At 32.6% G+C, this 26,132-nt stretch overlaps 3 protein-coding genes across 6 annotated transcripts; all 3 read right to left on the bottom strand.

Moving 5' to 3' along the window:
* Positions 1–1,133: 1,133 nt before the first annotated feature.
* On the bottom strand, positions 1,134–14,709 carry LOC113857510 (vesicle-fusing ATPase-like). The gene is made up of 21 exons (XM_027489491.1): positions 14,397–14,709; positions 14,074–14,169; positions 13,913–13,994; positions 13,767–13,817; positions 12,831–13,001; positions 12,051–12,205; positions 11,858–11,966; positions 11,100–11,199; positions 10,967–11,022; positions 10,556–10,621; positions 10,378–10,460; positions 8,765–8,898; positions 5,830–6,040; positions 4,376–4,507; positions 4,242–4,302; positions 4,087–4,146; positions 3,070–3,128; positions 2,889–2,976; positions 2,279–2,401; positions 1,945–2,010; positions 1,134–1,501 (listed from the first exon to the last, which is right to left on the bottom strand). The coding sequence occupies exons 1-21, from the start codon at positions 14,570–14,572 to the stop codon at positions 1,358–1,360; spliced, it is 2,223 nt and encodes a 740-aa protein (XP_027345292.1). The 5' UTR covers positions 14,573–14,709; the 3' UTR covers positions 1,134–1,357.
* A 1,137-nt stretch (positions 14,710–15,846) lies between these two features.
* Positions 15,847–18,845, bottom strand: LOC113857511. Its single transcript, XM_027489492.1, has 3 exons — positions 18,499–18,845; positions 18,241–18,398; positions 15,847–16,399 (listed from the first exon to the last, which is right to left on the bottom strand). Exons 1-3 carry the CDS (start codon positions 18,583–18,585, stop codon positions 16,303–16,305), a joined length of 342 nt encoding a protein of 113 aa, XP_027345293.1. The 5' UTR covers positions 18,586–18,845; the 3' UTR covers positions 15,847–16,302.
* A 738-nt stretch (positions 18,846–19,583) lies between these two features.
* LOC113857509 (protein SMG7L-like) lies at positions 19,584–25,936 on the bottom strand. Of its 4 annotated transcripts, none has more exons than XM_027489488.1 (6): positions 25,663–25,936; positions 24,345–24,464; positions 23,650–24,252; positions 23,238–23,360; positions 22,929–23,137; positions 19,584–21,779 (listed from the first exon to the last, which is right to left on the bottom strand). In XM_027489488.1, the coding sequence occupies exons 2-6, from the start codon at positions 24,402–24,404 to the stop codon at positions 19,748–19,750; spliced, it is 3,027 nt and encodes a 1,008-aa protein (XP_027345289.1). In that variant the 5' UTR covers positions 24,405–24,464; positions 25,663–25,936; the 3' UTR covers positions 19,584–19,747. The 4 variants fall into 4 exon arrangements, with proteins under 4 accessions (XP_027345289.1, XP_027345290.1, XP_027345291.1 ...); XM_027489489.1 differs by having other exon boundaries at positions 19,584–21,776; positions 25,663–25,859; XM_027489487.1 differs by having other exon boundaries at positions 19,593–21,779; positions 22,929–23,161; positions 24,345–24,460; positions 25,663–25,859.
* Between the last annotated feature and the right edge of the window lie 196 nt (positions 25,937–26,132).

Raw genomic sequence — 26,132 nt, 5'->3', positions numbered from 1 at the left:
ACTTATTTTTTAAAATAGCGCGTTGGTAAATTGTAACATTTAGTTGGTAAAAATACATCTAGAAAATGTATTTTTATAAAATATCATATTCACAAGACAAAATAAGCGTATATTAACATTCTATGCTATGGATATTTTTAATGTGAATGATTACATATTACATATACAATAAAAGATAATAATAATAATGAATTGAATTACCTTTTTAATTTGATCTTTGAAGAACTTTTTCTTTTTCTATACTAATAATTTGAGTGCGTATTGTTCAACTTTGAATAAATACATAATTGAAAAAGCTGAGGCAGTGTCAAGTGTCATGTCTGACATAAAATTTTAAAAATATTAGTCTTACATGACACATACAACTTCTAGTTTTTTTTTTAATTTTAAAATATACAAATTTTATTCAGCATTTACAACTTACTAATTTATTTTAAAAAAACTACAAGTAATTTTAGAATGAAATTACACCAGTCACGTAGAAAAGGCGGAGCCCACTTCCATTTAGACTGGCTCAAGAAATGGATTGTCTAATTTGATATATCCACATCAAATTAATCTCTTCGACATAATACCCCACTTATTACTTCTGAACTAAAGAATCTTCAACAACAATTATAAATCTCATGTCAAAGGTTCAAAAACAGTTTTTGTTAACATTTTCCATACATTATGAGTTTTCATAGCAAATATGCTCACACAATCATGCATAACACACACAGTCAAACCTTATAAACAAGTCAGCAATGCTATGTCAAGTACACAATCTGTTTTTGGTACTATTATTACTCTATTAGAACAAGCGCTAAATTGATACCCCCCCCCCCCCCCTTTGCCTTTACATTTGGATGAGTTCAAAAATTTTCGAAAGTCTTTCCATTAAGGTTTTAGACTAACTATATAATCAATTTAATTTTTATTTTTATTTTTTTTGTTTCCATTTTTCCAGTTTACAAATTTTCAACTCAGTTTTAATTTTGATTTTGGATTGGTTCGGTTGAAAACATTCTTATTCGGGACTCTTGATTTCCAGCAGAATCAAGATCGAATGGTTAAAGAAATCTTAGTATAAGAAACCTCAATAAAAGGTGATTGGATGATGTAGAATCCCGAATAGAGGTTACGCCAGTTTGAGTGCAGCTCAGTTTCAACTATGCCATAGTCGTAAAGAAAAAAACATGGGACTACAAAACTCTTGCCTCTCAAAATTACAATCCGCACAACCAAGCAACACTGATTGAGAGAGCCTCCGCAAAACTGAACAGTAACAAAGGCTGTAGGAATGAACTATACAAATGAGATTTCAACACAATAAAGATATGCACGCTAACTGTGAAAAGCTTAACACAACCACAAATTATAATCTGACAACATCCTGGAGGCAATCATAGAAATGAGAGATGTTAATCTTCTCTTTGCCAGAATAGATAGCTTCTGCAGATCCACCGTACTCCCCTTGTGCTGCCATCTCGATCAACATATACAGCTTCTTGATAGGCATCTGTGAATAAATATTGAGCACGAAATGGACCAGTCAGAGGAAGTACCAACAAAAATATGCATAATTTTCCCCTCCAACCACTGGTTTTGAATAGAAAATGTTGTGCAAATTAAATTAATAATAACCAAACAATTTAACTTCCTGCCATTCAAAGAATAGCATGCTAGAAAATACCTAATTGGGCACCATTCATTTTGAAATAGATGGATGAATGTAAAAATAAAAATAAATAAAACATCATTTAAAACGAGAGAAATATCAACAGACAGAAGACCATTAGCTATTCTACTAGTAATCTGTACAAAGGATCAGCCCAAACTAAAATAAAAAGGAAAATTTCCTTCCAGCTAAAACTATTGGAGTTCCCTTGTTTGAGAAGTCAACCAAAACTTAACACATGACAATTGAACAAATGAAGCAGATAAAGGAGTGATTATACGTACATCATTCAACGCTTCCGCAGCAGAATCAATATCTTCATCCGAAAAGACATTCAACTGTCTTAGGACCTGTAATTTTAAAAATGAGAAAAGTTTAAATTTATTTTGAATTAAATGTTTACATGAAGCACAATTTGACGTATAAACTCAAGCAACAAATTAAATTGTTCATTCACATCTGACATTAGCAAGTGATACAATCACTTAATTTCAACAGATGAAACAACAGAACCAAAAAGCATAAACAATAATAGGAAACTATCATAATGCGCATGTCAATAACATGTAATTAGGCCATGAGCCAGATAATATAACTGTAAAGAACAACTATGTTTACCTTCTTTGCGTCGTTAGTGTTCAAAGTAGGAACATGGTAAGTGACAGAGAAAGTATTGCAAAATCCAATTGAGTCCAAGAAACCCAGCTCACTTGTTGTACCAAGAACCAAGAGTTTTTTCCCCTGACAACATGGGTAGAATTGTAGAAATACACATTAGTTAGGATAAGATATAGGGAGCATAAACAAAAGTATTATTTGTCAATGACATTTCAAACTTTTCATTGGTGATATTGACCGAGAGATGATGGACTCTCAACAGTTAACAACAATTTGAATTCAATATTTGCTCCCAGAGCCATCTTTATATTACAATAAGGAGTAAAACATAATTATCAAAATTGTCATCTGACAATTTAGATATTAGATTATAGATTTTGGTTAGCCCACTGGCACAGTAAAGTAGCATGGCAGATGATATTTCACCCAGCCACCTCTTCCGCCTCCCTCCACAAAGAGAAGGATCGGGTTTCCAAGAACAAAATCAGAGATATTCCAGCAAGTTGAAAGTCAAACCATTGAATCCAGATCTATTCTGGTCAACGTTGTTTTTGAACTTCTAACAGATATGCTTCAGAAAGAAACTGAAAGATCAAGGATGAACAGCAACCTTTGGAGGAAGCCGTTTGAGCAAAACCAGTAGTGTTTGAGAAACCAAGTTTGAAAAACGAGGACCTATTGCCACATACTCCAATATTCTGGATCAATATACAAGGAAACAATTAGATTAATATTATATATTAAGGAGGAATAGCTGGAAAGGATGAACAAATAAAAATCACAAATTTTACCTCTCAATTTCATCAAGAATAATGACACTCAAAGGTGACTTGTATGCATCCTCAAAAACCTATAATAGACCATTAGACCTTAGAATTCACATTATACAGCCAAATAGTAAGGGGAAGACTATCATATCAATGTAATTGTTAATGTAATAAAAATAATCAAAAGTCAAAAACATGTGCGAGACTGTTGACTCATTAGTGTTCATAAAATGATCCAATCCAATGTAAACTACAAAATAAGTAGAAAAATTGAAAACTAAAAACTAAGATCAAGTTTGATTTCTGTTTTAAAAACATTTTTCTGTTTTCAATGTATTATATTTTATTTTTGAAAATAGAAAACTGTTTTTAAAAAGAAATCAAACATGCTCTAAAAAACACAAAATCCAAATTTTTATACTTGGATTGGATTAAACTTTGGATCCAATTTTGGAAACTGATCAAAACTGAACTTTTGTGTGTGTGTATGTGCAATTATTTATAAAATTAACCTCTAACTCAGTAACATAATTATATATTTAAGAAAGTGCAATGCTTAACTATTTTTTATAATTTTATTCTCAAAATTATATCTTTACTTTTTCAGATACATCTTATTATTTTAATGTATTTATAAGTTTGAAAAATTTGGAGTAATTTAAAGCTATTCTTGTGTCATTTTTTTATTATATAAATTTCATTTCATAGAAATATAAGATTTAATTAAAAAGTGTAGAAGAAATAAAAAATAAAATGTATTCACCGTCTTCTTACTAAATTAAAAACAAAAACATAAAAATATGAATCATCCAATCCAAATCACTTTTAGTCGAATTGATATATTTAAATCAATCCAAACCAAACCACAATGAATTTTTATGATTGGACCAAATGACTTTTTCCCTAAAAACCAATCTAAACCAAGCTGAAAACACTCCTCCTTAGTAAAATTTCACTTGTAAAGCCAGTAACTGAGTCTTCAGAAACTACATACACTCAGATAGATTCAAAAGAAGGCTCAAAATTTTAATTATGACAAACCTTAATAATCTGTGCACATTTGGTACTCTCATGTAGACCAATCATTGATTCGGCCGACACCTACAGAAGATTAGAATTACATGTAGGCATAATTATAAAGTCAGAAGCAATGAATATTTCAGGAATGTAGTATTCAAGATATGGAGAGAACGTACTATCTTGACATATGGAAAGTCACTGTCAATACCAACAGTAGCTGCAAGTGCAGTTTTACCACTATCACAACAAAGTAAGTTAGAAACATTGTATTAAATGGTCAAATTAAGATGCAAATTCATACATAAGATACCTGCCACTAGAACCTTCCAGAAGACAAGTAATAAGTGGGCTTCCTTCACTCACTTTAACTTGCTCCACAAGTAGCATTGCTCTTTGATGAATATGCTTATGTCGATCACCACAGTCAACCATGCCATGGAGTCTATAAATCAAATAATACAAAATTATCTGAACAGTAATATAATGCAAATTTGCTTATTTCCACAATACTTCCATAAGGACTTAGGTTTTCAATTTTTCACATTCGGTGGAACATTTTAAATCAGTACCGCATTGCAAAAAATAATTGTGATAAACTAACCAAGGGAGCCCCCACAAGCTCCATCAGCAAGAAACTTGCCAACACCTTTCAAGCCATCAAATTATTTGGCATTTCACATTCAAATAATGAGGAGAGGTAGCAGACAATAATGTTTCATATAGCCTGAAAATTGTGAATTTTGATGCTTCATTTTATCCACTCAGGTAAGAGATTGCATACTCTTTTTGCTATAATAGCGAAGGTAAAAGATGAAATGTTAAGAGATATGGCCTACTTTGGGTGTTTTTCTAGAGAATATTTTATAGGAGAAAAATATCAGTATAAAAAAATGAACAAAATTTCCCTCATAAGTTAGAAACAACTTATGTTTCTTGATTTTTTGAGAAGCTCTCTCATTTAACTTCTTTAAAGTTTGATAAGATAGGTTGTTTCCAATTTATGAGAGAAGTTTTATTCATTTTTATACTGATATTTTCAAGCTATTTTAAAACAATGAGAAAGTGTTCGAACTGAAGAGGTAAAAGATCAAACCAAGAAATTGAAACAAAAGTCAAAGTACTTTGTAATTGCAAGTCTTTCAATATTCACCTATGGTTTACAATACAAGGAGATACTTAATTGGACAAAATCTATATGCATGTACGAGTGTTACCCCATCTCACCGAAGGGTACTGGCCCTCAATTAAAAGAGGTGATAGATGCCTTTCCGTCATCTTTTCATTCTAATCATATAGTATGCATCAGCTAATTAAGTCTAAAAGCATAAATCAACAGCCTCAATATAGCAGGGCAGGAAAATAAACTGTTGGTAGGCATTTGCAAGCCTATAATTGCAAATTTTCTTAGTTATATCTACCAGTAAAAAAAATATCATGTTAGGTGTACATTTAGTTGCACCTGCAAAAGAGTTGTTCTTCCCCCTGCCAAGAGGATTAGAAATGATTACTATGTTTCTGGGGCCTAGAGTTCAATGCCTAGACGATAAAAGCAGTTAGCACAAAACAATAGTAACATATCACTGGCTCATTATCTGATGCAGCACAAAGGATTCAACTTATACCACCTAATAACTTTGTTCTGGAATTTCTTCTATGGATTAAATTTATGTAAATTTTAATGATGATAATGGGGTGAGAATAAATAAAATGAAATTGCTTAACCCATTTCTGAGAACTCTTAACCCTTGTGACTAAAAGCAATACCTGCATCTTTCAAGATCATCAGTGGAAGCTCCAAATGCAGGCGTAACTTCTTGAAGTGCATTCAAGAAATCATCCATTGTAACCTTAATGTTCTCTTCCTCCACTGGCTTAGTGAGATCATCTAGACTCAATTGTCTATTTAATGCATATGAGACTGCACTTTTCACAACACCTTCAAGTTCTGCACCACTGTAGTTTTTCGTTCGAGCAGCTGCACAAGACAAGACAAACCCAGAGTAAACACCCCATAACTTTCATAGTTCAATCAATGTAATTCAGATAATTTTATGGATTATACACAGATATTTGTCTATGGTGCCATTCTTTCTCCTGTAGCCAAAATGACATCCATTTGACTATTCTTGTTTAAGGTTGCTATCTACCATTGCCCCCTCTATCAACTTGATATTTTAAGAATGTTTTCTTTCATAGTGATCTTGCAAAAAAAATCTACATGGATTAACTTTCTGCATTTGTCGCCAAGGAGGAGTCTTCTAGTCTTATTTGTTGTCTCTAAATATCCCCATTTGTTCTCAAACAATCTCCAAGTGCATAATTTGGTAAGCATGGTGGTTCAACAACTTGGTATGACTTAGTGTGAAACTGATAACTCAGTCTTCTATTGTCATTCATTCTTAAGTTATATTTACTTGATTGTGTATATTGACGACATCGTCATTACCCAATGATCATCAAGGTATTAAACAAGTAAAACAACACCTTTGTCATCCCTCCCAAATAAAAGATCTTGGTAGACTTAGATATTTCTTAAGAATTGAGGTGACAATTTAAAAATGATATTGTGATTTCTTAAAGGAAGTATACAATGAATATCCTAAAAGAAATATGATTGATAGAGACCAAACATATTGATACTCCTATGGATCCTAATACCAAACTTTTACTAAGACAGGAGAAGTCACTTTTAGATCTAGAGAAGTACAGAAGGCTTGTTAAAAAAATAAACTATTTGACTGATACTCGTCTAAATATCTTTTTTGCAGTCAATGTGGTTAGTCAATTTTTTAACCCTTCTTGTGACAGACATTGGGATATAGTAATTTGTATCTTGAAATATATTAAAGGAATTCTAGAAAAAGGTATTTTGTATGAAAACAAGGGACATACTCATGTTGTGAGGTATTCAGATGTAGATTGAGCAAGATCACTGTGTGATAAGACGTCTACATCTAGTTACTACATTCTTATTGGTGGTAATGTAATTTTCTGAAAAAGGTAAAAAGTAAAATATGGTTGCATGGTCTAATGTAAAAGCAAAGTATCGAGTTATGATTTTTGTCACTTGTAAATTTATTTAACTTAAACAACTGCTCAAAAAATTGAGATTTGGAAAGCTTACACATATGACCCTTATTTATGATAATCATATAGTCTTCATATTGTTTCAAATGCAACTTTTCATACAACTAAACATATTAAGATAGACTATCACTTTATTAGTGAAAAAAATCTTATTTAGAGACATTATCACTAGCTTTGTGAATTCTAATGATCAATTGGCAGATGTCTAGACCAAGTCATTAAGAGATCTTCAGATTAGTTATATATGTGACAAGCTTGATGCATATAATTTATATTTTCTAGCTTGAAGAGGAGCATTAGAAATATTAAATTATAATAATGTTGTGAATAAGAAAGTTAATATATTTGTAATTACAGTAAATAGGTAATAGGAAACTGTATATTTTGTTATTTAATTCATATATTAATTATTCCTATCATAAATACACGTTCCGTTCCGTTGTGTAGTTTAGACACATAGATTCATTCTATATCTCATTCCTCTTTCTTCTAACGAATCATATCATCATGTTAATGTTACTATCAGAAATCATTAACCAAAAGTAAGTGCTGACTAATTATAAAATGAAACCATAATTTGCCTATTTTATGGAGCAAAGCATGGTATTATCATCAAGGACAATAACACACCTTTAAAGATTAATGATGATTCAAAAATTTTAAAATCAATTATTATCTCATAAATATTTAAGCAAAACTGTTTTAATAAAGGAAACTATTTAGTAAGCTTGTACTTTTGCAGTTTATCCTTGAAAAAAAAATTCCTACATTTTATACTTAAACTTTGAAAACATTTCACCACATTTGAGCAAGCAATATTTGATCTGAAGTAAAAACTTGTATAAAACTAAACTAGTTGTGATTTCTACTGAGTATAGACACTTTGAGAAAGTCTAAATGTATAAAAAGTAATTGGACACCTCACATTTGTTGTATCACAATTACAATATCAGACTGTGTGTCAGCGTTTTGTCTGGTGTGTCCATGCTTAGGATATTTCTAACCAATTCAAAGGTGAAATTCAAAGGTGAACCAGTTTTTAATTTGCCAGGTTTGCATGTAATAAAACTATCAAATAAAAAACTTACACAAAGTTACAATAGATCATGAATAATATGTAATGGTTCCCGTAAATTCAATTTCTATCGACAAAGTGTAAATACATAGAAAGCATATAAATAAAGAATTCCTCTAGTTAATTTATATTCAATGGTAATTGTCAACCCCGTTGTGAGGAATTACACCAGAAAAGCAAGAAAATGCAGTACAAAATTTAGAAAATCACAACTAAGAAAAGAAGAGACAAGTCAGAGACAAACAGAGAGAGAAAAGAGATTCACCAAAACTATCTACTCCCCTAAAACTCTGCGCCCACTACACATATATTATTATTAACTGTCCCTAAACCGCAAAGGAACCCGAGTTACACATTTACTATGCCTAAACGCATTATTCTGCTCACTATTCTCCACCTTAACATAATATTCATTAATAAAGAAATATTTTGCTAATGCAAATAAGAAGCGTAATGGCAAAATTTTTTATCACTTTCATAAAAAAAGTAAATTTATAAACATATGTAAGACAAGACTAGGCATAAGTGAAAGCATACCGAGTTCTTGAAGGTTCACATCAGCAGCAAGAAAAGAATTCTCCTTCATTTTGTTGGTATGAATTTGAAGAATTTGCAATCGACCATTTTCATCTGGAAGGCTTATCTCAACCTGGACTTCCAACCTCCCTGGCCTACAAGACATAAGAAAATGATAAATGATTAAAGGATAAGCACCACATAGGCAGATAGCTACTAAACAAATCAATTACAAGTGTTAGGATTAAGTGTGTTTGGCTTGAATTATTTTTAGTGTGCAATCTAATTGATAGAAACAAGCTATTGGCATTACTATATTTGTGTTTGGTAATTTGCATTATAATCAAATATTATAATCTTGACAAAAGAAATATTTTTATAATGAACAAAAATCTGGAGATTATAATTAAAAGCTAACTGAATATTTTTCAATGAACTTTTGTTTTACCATTTTATCCACAACAGTTTGATTAATTTAAATAGACAACTACTATAAATAACTTCATACCCTTTTTAGCAATTTTTTACAATAAAAAACGAATTCATTCTTTTAGTCAATTCAAAGAAAATATATTATCTTTAAACATCTTTTCACTAACATATGCAAACATAAAACTTCTTTCATACAATCAACTATAACAATAATCGATTATTAAAATAATCTATTTTTAAAACCAATCCAAACACATTAAGCATTAGAACTAAGCACATGTGCAATACGTAATATTATTACTAGAAATAGAACAAAGTTGCTAGCTCAATACAAAGGCCAAGTATCGAGCTACAGCAGCAGAAACTGATGAACTTGTGTTGTTAAAGCAATTGCTTTAGCAGGCTAAAGTTGTAATACATTAAGGAAATGAAGCTGATTTGAAACAACCAAATTGCACTACTTATTGATTGTAACCCAATTTATTATGAAAGGACTAAACACAGATTAACTACATTTTTGTCAAAGAAAATGATTTTCTTTTAAGGCAAGATTTTACTAATTTTCTCAACTCAAACAATGGTTAGCTGATATATTTACTGAATGACTTGCAGGGCAGCAAGGCCTCCAATTGACTTTATTATAACAAGCTTAGCAAGTATGACATATACTTCAACTTTTGTATTAATCACATGCATAATGAATGTCGTTAGTTAATACTAACTAATGTTATTAGTACTGAATAGCTTTAATTTAATACATTATTCCCCTTGTAATTAATATTTTAAATAATATATATATATATATAGAGGCAAGATTTTCTTCCACTAATGTGAGTCCAAAAACTCTTACACTTAATCTAAACTTTTCATTTAATTTATATTTAATGAGTTATAATTTACTACTTCACTGACTGTTAGATGTAAGTTAAATGAAAGGTTCAAATCGAATGTAAAAGTTTTAAACTTACGCTAGTATGAGAAGATCCTTCTCTCTCTATATATATATATATATAGACACATACACATGTGTGTAAACTAAATAACCAATAAAGTTCCCTCAAACTTTCCAAATTCTATAACAAGCAATCAGAGTAGCAGTAGATTGGATGAAAATTATAGCATACTTGTTAATTGTTAACATTTATGTTTTCCACATAAAGTCTATTCTAGGATCTAGAACAGGCAAAAAGAGATGTAGAAACCTTAGGAGAGCTTCATCAAGCATGTCTTTTCTGTTAGTCATTCCAATAAGAAGAACATTATTCAGTGACTCCACACCATCTATCTGCAAACGAAGCAAATAGTCTTTTAGATTTACTGATATGACTACTATAGGAACATTGTTCCTTTATTAAAAAAGCATTTAACACCTTTACTGACCTTAGTAAGAAGCTGGTTTACAATGCTATCATGAACTCCAGTACCATCTCGAGTTGAACCTCTTGACTGCACAAGATATGAAGAGGAGCATTGTGTGATTATATACAGTGCCAGGCAATACAATCACAACATTCCATGCTCATGGTCGCATGAAGAACTACATACAGCATTTTCGAGGCCACAGATAAACCAAGATGAAAATAAACTTTCTACTCATAAATACATCAAAACAAAATGAATATAAAAAATTAATATTTACAAGAGACCATAACAAAGTTTACACTACAGCTGAAATAAAAAGACTCCACCAGTTAAGGCAAACTCAATTGTTGCATATTAACTGTCATAAAAAAATTGACAATAGCAACCCAATAGATGATTGATGTTGAACTAAATGGAGAAACCTTGTACCTTGCAAATAGCATCAATTTCATCAAAGATTATTACATGCAAATCACTTTCATCCCCTGGAAAACAGTGAACAATAAAAGTGAATTATATGAAATTTTAACTTCAGTAACATGCAAGTGTATATATATGTCACCTAGGGTCCTCTGATCCTGCTCAGCATCAGCAAAAAGGTCTCTCACATTCTTTTCAGTTTCACCAACAAATTTGCTCAAAACTTCAGGTCCATTGACAATCTAATACATGTCATAGAAAAGAAATATTAAGATTCCTCAACTGCCACAAAAGATAATTACCAAATACCAGCCTACAGAAAGCAAATTACACATTTTCTATATTCCAATTTTGAAACTATTTAAACATGCCAATTAGGTGGTGAATCTGAAAGAAGCCAAAAAGTTAAACAATGACACAGACTCACAAAAATCTAGTAAGTATAGAAGGCATATATACAGGGTGAGAATTGATAATGTTAGGAGATAGTAGCATCCACTCAGATAAAATTTGTGCAAGCTCACAAAAATAGAGAAGAGTGGACCACAAGAAATGACATAAAACTCAATATTGTCAAATTAAGCCTAGATTCATTATCAATAACAGCATATGAACCTGATTTATATGACAACACATGAAAACAATCTTGTTTTGTCAAATTCTAAGTAAAACAAAGATAGTAGAAAATGTATAATGTACCAAATGCTGAAAACAAAGTACATTCCAAGGCAATTACTAGCCCACTATTAAAAATAAAGAGGAGACTAAATTATATTAGTTAAACGAAAGAAATTAGAAATATCTTATCTGAATAAACTGCTGCTGACTGCATATATAACAATTTCAAATAGATGTACTAATTCAAATTTGTAACACAAGTATAAGGAATAAATTCCAAACCTTTGGTTCCTTCCCATTCAAAATTTTCCCAATTTGGCGTGCCATAAGTGTCTTTCCAGTTCCAGGAGGCCCATAAAGCAGCATGCCCTTCACATGCTTGATCCCTAATCTGAAACCTCAAAAGCTTAGAATTAAGAACATGATATATGATAAAAACAGCATATTAAATGAATCACAGTATCTGATCTATTACTTGGATGTCACATGGGGAGGGAAAACTCGAGAGGCAAAAGCTCTTCGAAATATATCTGCAAACTCCTCACTCAGACCACCAATACCCAGAGACTGAAGGTTAAATTCTTTCTGCTTGAAAATGTTGCTAGTGGCAGCCTCACGTTGATTGACAATCTTCAAAGCACAACATAAACCAATACATATACACAAAGATAATTACAATCAGTAGAGTACAGTTAAGAAGTTTTCATAAAATGTTATTATTTTGTTATGAGAAGTATTGGCTATTAATCTATTATCTCACATGGGTTATATAAAATAATGACTATTGACCAATATCAAATAACTGAATTTCAAATGACATACACAAGATATCGCCAAAAGAAAAAATTTGTACTGCCAAGCACAAATTTTTCATAGTAAAGAATTGCTGAACCTGATACAAGATAGATAGTACACTGAGGCAACAGATAGTGCCTTGGTCTGGCACCACTACTATGGTGATTATTCTGCATTTTTATCTTGGCAAGCCAAGATTGTCATATTTACTCCAGGTTAGAATTTAATGTATTTAATCAGCCTGGTTTAAGTAATTTATATGCAGTGTATTCAAATTATGAGATTATCATTCCATCATTATGATTCACTTTTGAAGTTAAAGTTGTGTTACCTTTTCTATTGACCCATGAATTCCTTAAGTATCAAAGGATAGTTAAGCTACGTAAGCATTCATAGTGTATCAAGAAAGATCCAAGTAAAACAACGAAGATAAATGTCAAAAGCCAAATGGGAAACTCACCTTAATTCCACTATCACGTGATGTTTCAAAAACAATGTATGTGTCCTCTGAAATCATCCCTCTTTCAAGAGAATTAGACTTTTGTTGGCCTTCAACAGCAGCTTGAGTGACTGTAAAGCTATAATTATTTCCATGATACTCAAATAAAACTTTTTGCCCTGCAGTCATAACCTGCATAAAATAAGATCAATTAAAAACTGTTGACCCAGGAATATAGTACATCTAACAAAAGGAAAGGAATGTTCATGAAAGAAAAAATAGAGGGAGCCAGGATACAGAATGTTCCCAAGCTTCCTAAGAATTAGAAAATAATTTGAGAAATCATGGAAATAGTGTGAGATTAGAGAATGTGTTTATCTTTCATCCAACTATATGCAAAAATATATCATGATTCAAGTAAAAATACAATGAGAGAACCCCCTCCCTCCCAACCTCTCTCTCTCTCTCTCTCTCTCTCTTTCCCCCTCTCCCCTCAATAGAAAATTATTCTCCGAATGGATCATAGGAAAAAAGACAATAAACAAGCTTATAGCTAAGAATATCCATGCATCATGTACAAAGGAAAGGCTATCTATCAGGCATCATGAACAAGTTAAATTTCAAAACAATTGTGAAAATCAAATAAAAATAGTATAGTTGAGTCATTGACTTGACATAACAATTTTAGAGGAACTATAACATATTGAGCAGTTGAATTATTCTCCTATGTATTATATATAGTAACAGCTTCTAGAAAATGATAAACACATATTTATGAAAATAATAACAAAAGAAGCTATGCAACAACCAGGTGACATTTTCCTGTCTGTTTTACAACAATGATCAATCTAGGCCAGAACCTTTTGAAAGAAACCTCGGCAATTAGTATTAAAAACATCTAGCAACCATACATCAATGATAACTAATAAACCACAGATAACCTTGTGAAGACCCTACCTGGTTTATAAATCTCTTCCGAAGTTGCTTAGCCAGTAGAACAGCATCAATCTACATGATAAAGCAACACCAACAATTTTAATGCTATAGCACTCTAATGAGCAACAAATTGACAACACAGCGAGCACTTTTCCATATCAACACACCTGTTCACTCTTATTTCCCTTTTTAACGAAGTCCAATTCAAGGGTTAGCAATGCCAGGTTGAAGTTGTCGGGTGGCACGAATCTTACACAAAAGAAAAAATGAACTCGTAAGAAACTTAGAAAAAGCGGTAGTCAATCATTCAATAGTATAAGAAACTAACCGGCTCACAGGTACGGATTCAGCAGCAGAAACTTTGGCACAGCGACGTTGAATGGAATTTAACGCAATTTGGCCACTACGTACGCTTTCATGAGCAGTATTTTTCAAGTTAAGGCCACAAAATACAAATCAATTAATCCACGCATTAATTCCCACTACTCGACATTGGCACGATTATTAATGACAAAAAATGAACACGTAATTGTAAGGTACTCAATGGTTGAACATGATATAGTTAAGGAAAATTTTAGCTGACTTGAAGGAAATAATTATAATAGTGAGATTTGATTGAAAAAGAAAGCGTTGAATAGTGATGGAGGATATGAGAGAGAGAAGACGAAGGAATCGTTGATGGAAGCAAGGTAGAGGTTGTGGTGAGAGGGAACGGCGAATTGGGGAAGATCGGAGGGGGAACAAAAGGCGAGGTTGGTGAGGGCGAGGTCCTGCGATGGCGTGTTGGTGACGATCATCGTCTTCGAACCGAAGAACCGACTTGCCATTTTTCGTAACAGATCTTGCTTCGCTCTTTCACCTGCAAATCACAACACAGTTGAATGGGAATGGCGCGGGAGAGTGATGCCTTAAACCGCAATGCCAAGTCGCAACTTCCTATCTCTTTCTACGTTTGACTCTCTTCCTTCGTTTTTTAAACACTTAGCTCAGTTTAGGGAGCAGTAGAAACCCACCACCTCACGTCCATAACTCTTCTGGCATTAAATTACTTTTGCACATTTTACACCTTTTTTTCTTTTTACTTAGATAAACACTCCTGTTTAATTTTTTTTTTTTCATAACATCTGGAAGTTAATTGTACTTTAAATTTTAAGAACTCACTTTGAAAATTTTTTGTACTATTTTGACTAAAACTTCAAATTATTTATTTTTTTAAAAACACAGAGAGTTCTTCAATTTGATCTTTATAAGAAAAAAATATTAAAATCAATTTCTAAAATTTTTAAATGTATGACTATTCATTTTAGTCTTCTACTAAAACTTTTTAGTTAAGTTTTACAAAAAATAATAATGTAACATATCGAATGTAATATGAAATGCTAATTTATTTATTTTTTTTAGTATGACAATATAAAACGTGATAAAATAAAGTGACTGAAAAAATTTTATTTTTTTTCCATATTCCACTTCATTAAGAATATATCTTTTAAAGATGAAATTTAAATTTTAATCATGCTATTTTTAATAAATAAAAATAGTTTAACTATTTCATGTAAGTAATTAGTATTAGAGTTTTTAAGCTTTTGGTCAATTGCTTTATTATGTATATGAAAAAATATGTACAAGTTTATTGCAAATTAAAAAGAAAATTAGTTATTTAATAAACAGGGCACCGTTTTTTCAACTATGTTGTAATATCTTCCTCGTAAGGTTAATTTTCAGTTGTGACTTATTGTAAAATATAAAGGTTATAAGTCTATATTAAATTTTCATTTTAGATTTAATATATTAAATAATATACAACGATGGATGAGATGAATAATAAAATATATACTTACCTCACAAAAATTTTACAAGTAAATATTCATATTTGGTTCCAAATTTATTTAGCAAATATTGATTAAAAAAATTATATGGCGAAAAATTGACCCCCTCATCGTGATTTTTTTTGTTTGTAAACTCCTGTTAAGTGGATTCAATTTTCATTCTTTGGGGTCGAATGGATTAGCCTATAAACTTAGCCTTTTTTTTCTCACAATTATTAATATCATAATTATCACACATAATTATTAATTTACTATGATCATATTCTTACATTCAGAATCTCAGATACTGTGCATTAATATTTAGTATGTTTATATTTGATCAAACGCGCAAATACCTGTGAGTGAGAGGAAAAAGATCTAAACTTTGTCACACGTCTAATTTAGCAAGAAAGAATAAAATCATTATAACAGAAGAAAATTTATGCCCCTTGGGGAATACAAAAATGGAGAAACAAAAAAAAAAGCATCAAAATTAAGCCTAAGTAGATCATGACAGCAAATCATGAATGGAATTAAGTTCTTGTCAGAGTTTCCCAGATCATGCCTCTGTTTCATTGGACCTGTTAAAGAGAAACATAAAGTGAAGGAAACCAAGAGTGACTAACAGAGGATAAACCTTCAGGAAGTAGATTTCTCTTCTATTAAATCTGGAACATTTGGTTGCTGTCCAAGTCATCATGAAGGACTTCAACTGAAGTTTCTCCCAATTTCATGCATAATATAAGAAATAGTTATTTGCTTTTCAGGTTTTCTAGAGGATCCGTATGCTCTAAGCCCATCTCACGCATTTGATGTTCAATAGAGACTAACCCAGTTTGTGCAAGAAACCTGCAGAAAAAATGTATTCAGTACAGCATAGGAAAACCACAAGAGAAACTCCTAACCAGCATCTGACTCATAATTATATGTCAAAAGAAAACTAATGCTTTTCACTAATTTACTTACACATATGCTATAATGATACAGCTCACATTTCCTTTTTTATTCTTCCCTTTGCAACCAGAAGAGAACACAAAAAGGCTGCTCGAATCACAATACGATGACCAATCATATATGCAGTTTTGTGTTCCTTTCCATGCTAATGCACCATGAAAAACTAAATTTAATTCATACGAAATCCATGAGTCATGACATCATCAATCCATCACAAAGCAATTTGCATTGACATGCAAACAGCAAGACACACAATTTTATAAAACCACACACACAAATACATACAAAAACCTTAAATCATACTTAAGGCATGAAACTTAGGACCTGTTTGAAGTCCAGGATAAGAGAGCAAAATAAGACTCTTTTTATTTTCTATCCTATCTTATTTATAGAGCCTTTTTAATTAACAAGATGTAATAAGTCTATCTTATGAACTTATCCTATCCATCTTTCTGAGGAAAATTTTATATTATTGGGAGCCCTAACTCCTAAGTTAGAAATACACAAAATATGATAGCATAATGTTAAATAGTTTGTTATCCTGCACCAAACATATGATAAGATCAATGAATCCCGAATACTCCAATTTGGCTGAAGTGAGGGTATTGGACATGTATCCGATACTGGTATGTATCTAGAAAGTATCTGATTTTTTATTTTATTATGAAAAATAAATTCCCGCCACAATACAGCTGGGATACAACTCAATACATTTGAGTACAGCTTCTGGCCATTGGATACGATATGTTTAACTTAGTTACTATTGAATCAGTGAGTTTCAATTTCATGATTGTTCACACTTGAGACAGAGTCTTCGAGCAAAATCATCACTCGTCTCCTCAAAGCTTTTGCACGCAACATCTCACACAAAATTGAAGACTCTTTCGCATGTGGCAAAGGTTTTGGGTCTTGCAAAAGTCACTTGTTATCGGGTCACAGGTGGTGGTGATGGCTACGAAGTCGTGAGTCGGTAACGATGGTTGACAACTTGCAATACTCAATCCTTGTGGGTCTCATCTTTCATACAGTTCTAATATGCAAATGTAATACATTGATATAAATTAGTCATCAATATCTCTCTATAAATATTTTGTTTTTGTATAAAATATTGTTTCATTAAATTCATGCTAACATAGTTAGGCAATATCGTATCTTGAATTTCCAAGAATCTCCCATATTCCCGTATCCGTATTGTATTAAGTATTTAGGCTTCACATGACAAGATGACAGTCTATCCTACTCTTATTTTACATTTAATGCATATCAAAATATTAAATTAGATGCATTATGTTATCTTATTCTATTTATTTATAATCCAGGATAAAATTTACACTGGAGTGTAAGAAACAATAAGTTTACAGGGTAGACTTATCATATCCCATTGGTTAAACAAACATCAGAACTAAAATAAGATAGGAAAAATTATCCTATACTGTTCTCTTATACCATTCAACAAATGGACCTTTACATCCTATATTCATAGAACAGGCTTAGTCTTATGACAATTTCAAGTTGTTTGTCCTTCAGGAACCAACATGGACAAACTTGACATTACAATGTTAGCACAGTATCAGAAGCCAAATAGAATGTTACATCACATTCACAAGGACCTAGTTCGTACATGTTCAATTTAGACTCCACAGGGAGGCAAACTGTACAGGAAGCATGAACAGTGAACGAAATCCCAATTTGAATTGGACAGCAATAACATTTACATAAGGGAAGAATGAAAGTACCAGCTGAGAAGTAAGAAGAGGGTAAGGCAAATTAGAACAAGGAATGCAACATGGAACATCAACCATGAATCACTGGAAGAGAATGCTAAGGCCAGCATAACAGCAAGACAGAGACCGAGCAATAAAAATGTTGACTTTAAAGTAATCCACGTAGGACCCTGAATCAGGAAGCAAAATATAAAATTAAAATCACAAAAATATAATGAAAATGGGTATAAAATTTAAAAATGGAAGAGAGAGGAGATTGAGAACACGGACGTTAACACCAGGGGCTAAAGCTCCAAGGAGAACTGCTTTGGCTGAAGATACATCTCCACCATCTGATTCTACGTGACGATGTTCCATTGCAACGCAAATTATTGTAGTTACTTAGGGTTTTTTACAGCTACAAACGCAGAAAGACTGGGAAAAATTAAGTACAGAAATGTTTAATCATGACGCTCCCAGAGTAGCAAACAGTTACACACACGCAATTTTACATTACTGCGTCAAACTTTGTATCTGCAAATACTGATAGGGTTATAATAAGCGCTTTAATTTCTTAGAGAAGAAGAGAAAGAGCAAGACAGGGAACCCGCCACACACTGTTACCCAAATCCCCATTTGACTGTCATTCTACGACATTTAGCTTTTTGGATTAAAAAAAGAAAAGGAAAAAAATTGTCATGGGTATATAATTGAACTGGGCTTCGATCAATTTGGGTTCAAGAGCCCAAATGGTTGGGCATGATGCTATTAGAGTTATTCCTCTTAGCCCTTTATTTTTACATGCACTTCCATTTTTTTAATAAATATATATAAAAATTATTTTTAATTATTAGTATATATAGCCTTTGTTTAAAAATAAATAGAGACTCACGGCAAATAATAAACTTTAAAAGTTGTAAAATATATTGAAAACTTAAAAGCAAAAATATTTTAATACAGCTAGAAGCTTTCTTTTATCCGTAGTCTTCGTACCCATTAATTTAATTGTGAACCAATAATTCTTCCTTCGATTTTACAATCGGTTCAATTTTAAAAACACTAATAAAATCAGTTTCCGAATCTGTAACGAAATATAAATACCTTCGAGAATTTAATTTTGAAAGGTATGCAGATAGCTTATTAGCTTTTGGAATTATGATTTCGAAATTAACATTAATACACTGTCTAGAAACAAAATTCTAGAATTATAATTAGAGTTGTACTTTTACAATTATAATTTTACAATTAATTGTTAAAGAGTTCTACTTTATTTAGAGTTATACTCATATTTTTATAATTTTTAATAAATTTCAGTTTATAAAAAGGACAACATGGTTTAAAATGTACTTGCTTAAAAACTAGATGAAGACCGAATGGTGATAATTCATCCACTTTCTTTGAAATCCCTCTTTCATGGAATGGTTGAAACAGTATATACACATTATAATAAATATATACATTTATACAGTTCGGTACGTTGTATGAATCAAAGTGCAAGAAGCAAACAACTTTGTAATGACGGAACAAAGTTTGAGGAGTTTTATTTTCCCATGAATGTAGGTCCTCCGAGGGTAGGATCCTGCTGGAGTCGCCATTCCTTTTCCTTAAGGTACTCTAGTAAAGGCAGTGCCTCGTTTCTCTGCTCTGTGACAGAACCACACCCATAAGGCCTTGGTCTTTGAAAATTGTTGAAGAGACTGGTCATGTGTTCATCAACACCAAAAGCATAGGGATAACCTGGTTGCAACGGTGTGGTTCCTGGAGGTTTCATATATGTGTAATGGTTAGGAGACAAAGGATTACCCCATTGATCATATTGATTAAACCTGTAGTTGTAGGTGTTAATGTCATGACAGAAGAAGTTTTCATGATTTCTAGGAACAGTCAAATGAGTAGGCTGCAACATGTGATTGTTGATGTTGACCCTCTCAGGTGTGGGATTCTCTCTGTACCAATGCAACCATTCTAAAGAACTCATTCTATTAGATGGTGAGTATCCATTGGAATAAGGTGGAAAGTTGGTATTATATCCAAGGGGTTCATAAGTAGACCTCCAATCTGAGTAAGCACTAATTGGTGAAGGGTTATCTGGAAATAATGGAGAAGATACACTAGATTGTAGTTCAGTGTACCAAGCAGCATTATCTGGCAACAATGGAGCTGATGGAATTGGAGCAGTATATGTAGCAGAAGAAGAAAGCAAGTTTGAAAACTCATCCACTGAACTAATGACTGAGTTCTGAGTTCTATTGATTGAAAGATCTGCCAAGTATGAAGAAGCTACTTCCTCAATGGGCTGTAACCTGTTGGTGCTCGAGCCTCCTCTCTCAAGGACCCAAGCATTGAGTGAAGGAGGCCCAGCTGAGATTAGACCTTCAGAAAATGTGTGCGCATTTGATTCCTTCATTGAAGGTTCATTCAATTTGAATGATTTGTTGATCCTTGGATTCACCATGGCACCATGGAATTCCCATGGATCACTTTGAAGTGGATTTTGTGCTGTGAGAAGAGATGTAGTACGGCGCAGACAATCATCAGAAGGTGAGATTTTATCATTCTCGTCTTTTGGTGATGATATCTGCTCATCAAAGGAAATAAAGGCATTTGATGGTGCTGAATTATACCTTGCTAGAGGCCTAAAGAGAATAACTTCTTCTTCTTCTTCCACAAGTGAAGATTTTTCCTTAGTACTGGAACTACTTGGATTATCCCTTGTACCACATTTTCTATCTTCTCCTGTGTCTTTTTGAGTTTTCTGATTAGGGTCATCCCCTCTCTCTCTTATGTCAATGGACTCCATATTTTTTGTTTCTTTCTTGTCATGATCTTCTTCTGACATAGCCGCATAAAATTTTCTTCCTAATTCATCACATGTAATCCACTTTTGAAAATTATTAGATCTGGTAGCAATCTTCAAGGCTGCTTCATTTATGCGGTGAGTACGCAATTCAGTGCCATTTTCAAAGTTGTCAATGTATTCCCATCTACCAGAGAAATCTAATGAGAAATGTGAAAGAGATATAGATACAAAGCCCCTCAACTCATAGTCTTCCCAAAGTGGGGTGCTATCTACAAGCTTTTTGGTTTCCTTTCTATTCTCATTTAGTTGATTTAGAAGTTCAACAAGCACATCAAAATAGTAAGAAATAGCTGTTGCACTCCTTTGATCAGTTGCATATACTTCAATTGCGTCAAGCATGCTTGCACACCACTCCGCAAAAACAAGTACAGAAGGCAATAAGGGACAATAATTCAAAGGACTAGACTTTAGGCATCTTTCGACAAAACGTCCCATGAAAATGAATGCAGCAGCTAATGCCAGCTGTATCAGAACAAGTTGCTGGCTATCACTTTTGTCTTCTAATTCATATCTTCTGTGTTTATCGATTAGATTCTTTAGGGTAAATATGAGTATAGAAACTACTTGTAAGGCTCGGAAAGGACCCTTTCTGGCTATATCCATTTGTCCATAAGACACCAACATGGTCTTTAGTTTTGTATCTTCTAACTCCATCATTTCATCCAACACTCCAATAGTAGATGCCAATGCAATGGGGAATTCCTCCAAACTACTTCAAGAGATAAGGGAAAAATAACATCATCTCAAATGTCGTAGAAATTGAAATTAGGCATTAATCTGCAATACATGAGAACATTATTTTTTTTGGTTTCAAATGTTTTTCCTGGCATAAAGGAACAATACTTTGCTACCTTAAATTAATATAATGTTCCCTTTGTTTTCAATTTATCATAACCTGCAATTAAATGTCTATTTCTTATCTTCAAAAAAATCAAATGTTCAATGAACGCTTCAACTTCCTGCAGCTAACAAACACAGCCATTAGCATATACATAGAGGCTGGAGCACCTAAAACAGTATGGGAGCGTAAATGCATCTCGGTGGTTAACAAAAATATTGCCTTGTGCTAAAGAAATGACAATTGAAACATTAGCATATACATAGAGGCTACAGCACCTAAAACAGTATGGGAGCGTAAATGGATCTCGGTGGTTAACAAAAATATTGCGTTGTCCTAAAGAAATGACAATTGAAACATTGAAGAATGATCTATATGTTAGTTGCATCCTATGATAAAACTGTATAGTAAAGTAAATGAGACATTTTCAAGTGTGGAGTGAAAAATGTATCATAGTGGCTAACAGAAATATTTCCTTTTTCCTAAAGGAATGACATTAAATGTTTAACTATGATATATAATGTCAGCAGTATTGTAATAACTTGCGAACCACGATTTCTTTTAAAAATAAAATCGACATTTAATCATCTTAGTAGTCTACAGCTCATTACTATTTAAGAAGACAGGCTCAGAATATTGTTTTTTAAGCCTCTAAACCAGATCATGATCAAGAATTGTATCTAATAAATGTTTCGATCCATCAAAGAAGAAACTTTTCTTACTTTTTCTCTCATAGAAAAGCCACATGCATTAATAATTCAACCCCTGGTATAGTCGGAGAAAGTATCCACACACTATAAAGTTTAACTACTAACCATTTTCAAGGAACCTGGAAATCCTACAGTACATAATAAATTACTTACTAACCGCTAACCCAAAGATGTGCACAAAATGAAATGCTACTCAGAGATACCATGAATATGCATGACTCAAGTTGACTAAAGGGGAGAAATTCAAACTTAAAAAGGCAAGATAAAATAACAAGAAAATACTAGAACAATATAAACTGAATCCAAGATGTACCTTGATATTATGAAGAGGAAACTTATTGTTCTGACCACAAAAGACCATAACTTTGTGTCAGTAAAATGATTACTTTCACTTTCAAACATGTTGTAGTTTGAGCTATTGTCATTTGTTCGTGCTTCGGTTCCTTTACTGATTCTTTGAGAAGGTTTGAAGAAATTCAAGCAGAATTCACTGGAAACATATGGCAGATGGGATGACCTGTTCTGCAAGATCATTAGAGACGGCAGCTTATGAAGCTCAGAAACATTAAACTTATGGATAAAACAAATTGCATTTGATTAAAGAACCTAAATATCATCTTACTTTCTCCAAGAGTAAAATAAGATTATCCCAGGCATCAGGAAAAGGTTCTTTAACTGCTAAACTTCTTACACAGTGGTACAAAGCAAGAAAATCATCACCAATATATGTTGCCAACACAGCCAACTGCAAATGAACAAGGTTACTGGAAAGAAACAAAGTAGAGGACAACAGCTTTTCTCAGTCTGGTTTTTTTTAACATGTGTCCAAGAGCACACGATAAGAAATTAATAAATAGTTTTTATTAAAAGTTGTAGCATTTGATGTTATCAATGCATTGAATTCAGTGAAATTATGTGATTTTCAATAAAAACTTACTACACATAGGTTTTTATTATGTGCTGGCACACATTAAAAACCGTTCTTAATCAACACATAAAGAGCTAATTTGAAATTAAGACAGACAAAGCTTTACCTGGTTTTGTGGGTTTCCACTATCTGGCCAAATCCTTGTTGCTTCCAAGTAGTGGCTGGCTGCAATTGACCAATTCTGGTTTTGAATATCAAGATTTTCATATTGTTGTTTATACCTGGCTAGATCCCCCATGCAGACTAAGCAGCGATGGCATAAATATTGACACTTCAGCATGAATTCAGGTTCAAAAGAAGTTGAAACATAACCCTTTTTATAAAACAAAGCCTCTTCTGGGACTCCATAATATTTTCTAAGTTTTACAATTAGAGTTTGGTAAAACTCAGTTGCTTCTGACAGAAACGACATAAATGCCTTTATGTGATTGTCATTGTTCATCTGCATAACACCATCTTGCGAGATTCCTGATTTGTTGTTCTCAGCATTGCCAGAACATTTCTTTATTCTTTTGCGAAATTCATCAATATGCTTATAGTGAAGCTTCCACAAGGAATATTCAACATCTTGAAGTTCTGAATGAGTGTGGTTATTCAAGATTGTTCTCTCATAACTTGACCTGATGTTGCGATACAACTCTTGGCCATCATAGTTTAATAGGCCTTCAGAATGGATCAATGCCCACAATTGCTTTTCAGAATTCCCAATCTGAGCATGTCACAAGTTTTAAAATTAAGGATATAAAAGAAAATACTTTTCATAAGCCTTAATAGCTAGGAATGATAGCTTCAGAATGTCACCTCCAAGAGAATCTGTTTTTCTTTGTGAACACCAGAAGGAAGAGATGAATCAGTTGTCATGGTCCCAATTGAAGTGCTTCCTTCAAAGGTAATGCATCAGCTTGGCACAAAATGCACTGCCTGACATGTTAGTAGCTGGTGTCATTCTTGGCGCAAGGACAAAGAAAAATAAAAGGAAAACTTCTACTCAATTTCAACATGGTAAAATATATAGATATAAGGAGTTCAGAATCACAAGTTTTAATTCCATTTTAAATAAACAAGTGCATTTTAAGAATTCAGAAAAACAATCTCAAATTCTCTAAATTGACCCCATTGTCTGTAAAGTTTACATGCTACAGCAAACAGGAAGAAACATTATTATTATTATATTATAATAATTAAGATATTTCACTTTCAGTAAAAGCTGTTACATACGGAGCAATAATTTACAGTAAAAGATCAAAGTCACTGAGCAATAGAACCATTGATGTGATTGCTCTTCTCAAATTTCGTATAATATATGTCCATCACTAACAAAAAGAAGTATATTTCTGTTTTGTGATTGGTATTAAAATCCAATATTAGTGAAGTTTAAATTCTTCAAAATGTAGTGTACATCACCGTGGACTCAGTTCCCATGCCATTTTGCCATATGCACAGATATATTCCCTTCATCTTATCCCCTCGCAATCCTAAAGCTATACTTGCTAACCGAACAATTAGTTAGAAATGCATGATATCTCTCAACTATCACCTACTTCCTCCCAATTTCCTCTCATTTTGAGCTTAAAATTTGACACTAGCAGCTTGAGAGTTTTAATCACAGAAAATTATCAGATTGATTAGAGCTTGAAGGGAAAGAGTATAAAACTTAATTAATTCAACCCAAAATAAAATTACTTAATAACCAATTCAACCAACTCTAAGCTGAGATCTCCCTGATTTTAATTTGAGAGGGGGGGGGGGGGGGATGAACTCATTTGAACAATCATATGGTTATCACCATAATCTTTTTGGATAAGTAAACAGAATACAGAGTAGCTATCTGATAAGGTATCAGCCAGAGTCAGACTTAAAAACCAGTTTTTTACCTCTGCTACATACATCAAGACACAATTTGAGACAAGGAACAAAGGGAGTTACAAGTTTCATTACAACACCAAGACTCACATACAGAGGCTGAAATTGTTAATTCACAGTATGACCAAGACCACCCACAATCAAGGGAAGACTCAAAGCATCCCATCAAACGAAGATATAGTTATGTTATGCGTCAAAAAGCAAAAAGAACTGCACTAAGAAAGTGGTAGGCAAAAGAAGTTTGGGAAAACATTACCCAATGAAGAGGATAAACTTGAATAAACATAGTCCAAGTGCAGTTAGCTAGCAGCAACCAATGTTAGAACCAGAAACTTTAGTCCTATCATCCAATCAACAACATTCACTTGAGGAGAAAGGAAGAAGCAAGAAGAATTGAGCCATCAAACTATCTTAATCATTTAATGTCATCAAACTATCTTAACCATCTTTTGTCTTTTAATAATGTTTTGCAAGTGCTTTTGCCATTAAAAAAATCTCAAAAAATGTACCAAACGAATAAATTAAAGTGCCGCATCATCATCCATTTCAGAGACTAAATATGCATGATCACTTGTAAATCAAGCCAAGGTTATTTCCGTACTTTGGGAATCATCTGGTGCTTGGAGGAGCACCGTGATCAATTGTATACATGGGTCATTCTCGTCAATTCCTACATGGAGAATTTGTTAAGAGTTGCCCATTAGACACGCCTACATCAATAACAGC

This window comes from Abrus precatorius, unplaced genomic scaffold (assembly GCF_003935025.1).
Source record: "Abrus precatorius isolate BTA unplaced genomic scaffold, Abrus_2018 Scaffold2, whole genome shotgun sequence".
NCBI classification, from domain to species: domain Eukaryota; kingdom Viridiplantae; phylum Streptophyta; class Magnoliopsida; order Fabales; family Fabaceae; genus Abrus; species Abrus precatorius.
The sequence above is the reverse complement of the archived record's forward strand: the minus strand, read 5'-3'. Positions and strand labels throughout refer to the sequence as shown.

What these genes read in the sequence shown, in the direction of transcription:
- LOC113857510 (XM_027489491.1), bottom strand. Translation starts at nt 14,572, where the DNA reads ATGGCAAGTCGGTTCTTCGGTTCGAAGACGATGATCGTCACCAACACG. An exon ending in AGGGAAATAAGAGTGAACAG is followed by an intron (nt 13,818 to 13,912) that starts GTGTGTTGATAT and finishes TTTATCATGTAG; the next exon opens with ATTGATGCTGTTCTACTGGC. An exon ending in GATGATCTTGAAAGATGCAG is followed by an intron (nt 4,508 to 5,829) that starts GTATTGCTTTTA and finishes TTTGATTTATAG; the next exon opens with ACTCCATGGCATGGTTGACT.
- LOC113857511 (XM_027489492.1), bottom strand. Translation starts at nt 18,585, where the DNA reads ATGGAACATCGTCACGTAGAATCAGATGGTGGAGATGTATCTTCAGCC. An exon ending in CTTTAGCCCCTGGTGTTAAC is followed by an intron (nt 18,399 to 18,498) that starts GTCCGTGTTCTC and finishes TTCCTGATTCAG; the next exon opens with GGTCCTACGTGGATTACTTT. An exon ending in CTCTTCTTACTTCTCAGCTG is followed by an intron (nt 16,400 to 18,240) that starts GTACTTTCATTC and finishes TTTTTTCTGCAG; the next exon opens with GTTTCTTGCACAAACTGGGT.
- LOC113857509 (XM_027489487.1), bottom strand. Translation starts at nt 24,404, where the DNA reads ATGACAACTGATTCATCTCTTCCTTCTGGTGTTCACAAAGAAAAACAG. An exon ending in AAAAACAGATTCTCTTGGAG is followed by an intron (nt 24,253 to 24,344) that starts GTGACATTCTGA and finishes TGACATGCTCAG; the next exon opens with ATTGGGAATTCTGAAAAGCA. An exon ending in TTATTTTACTCTTGGAGAAA is followed by an intron (nt 23,162 to 23,237) that starts GTAAGATGATAT and finishes GAGCTTCATAAG; the next exon opens with CTGCCGTCTCTAATGATCTT.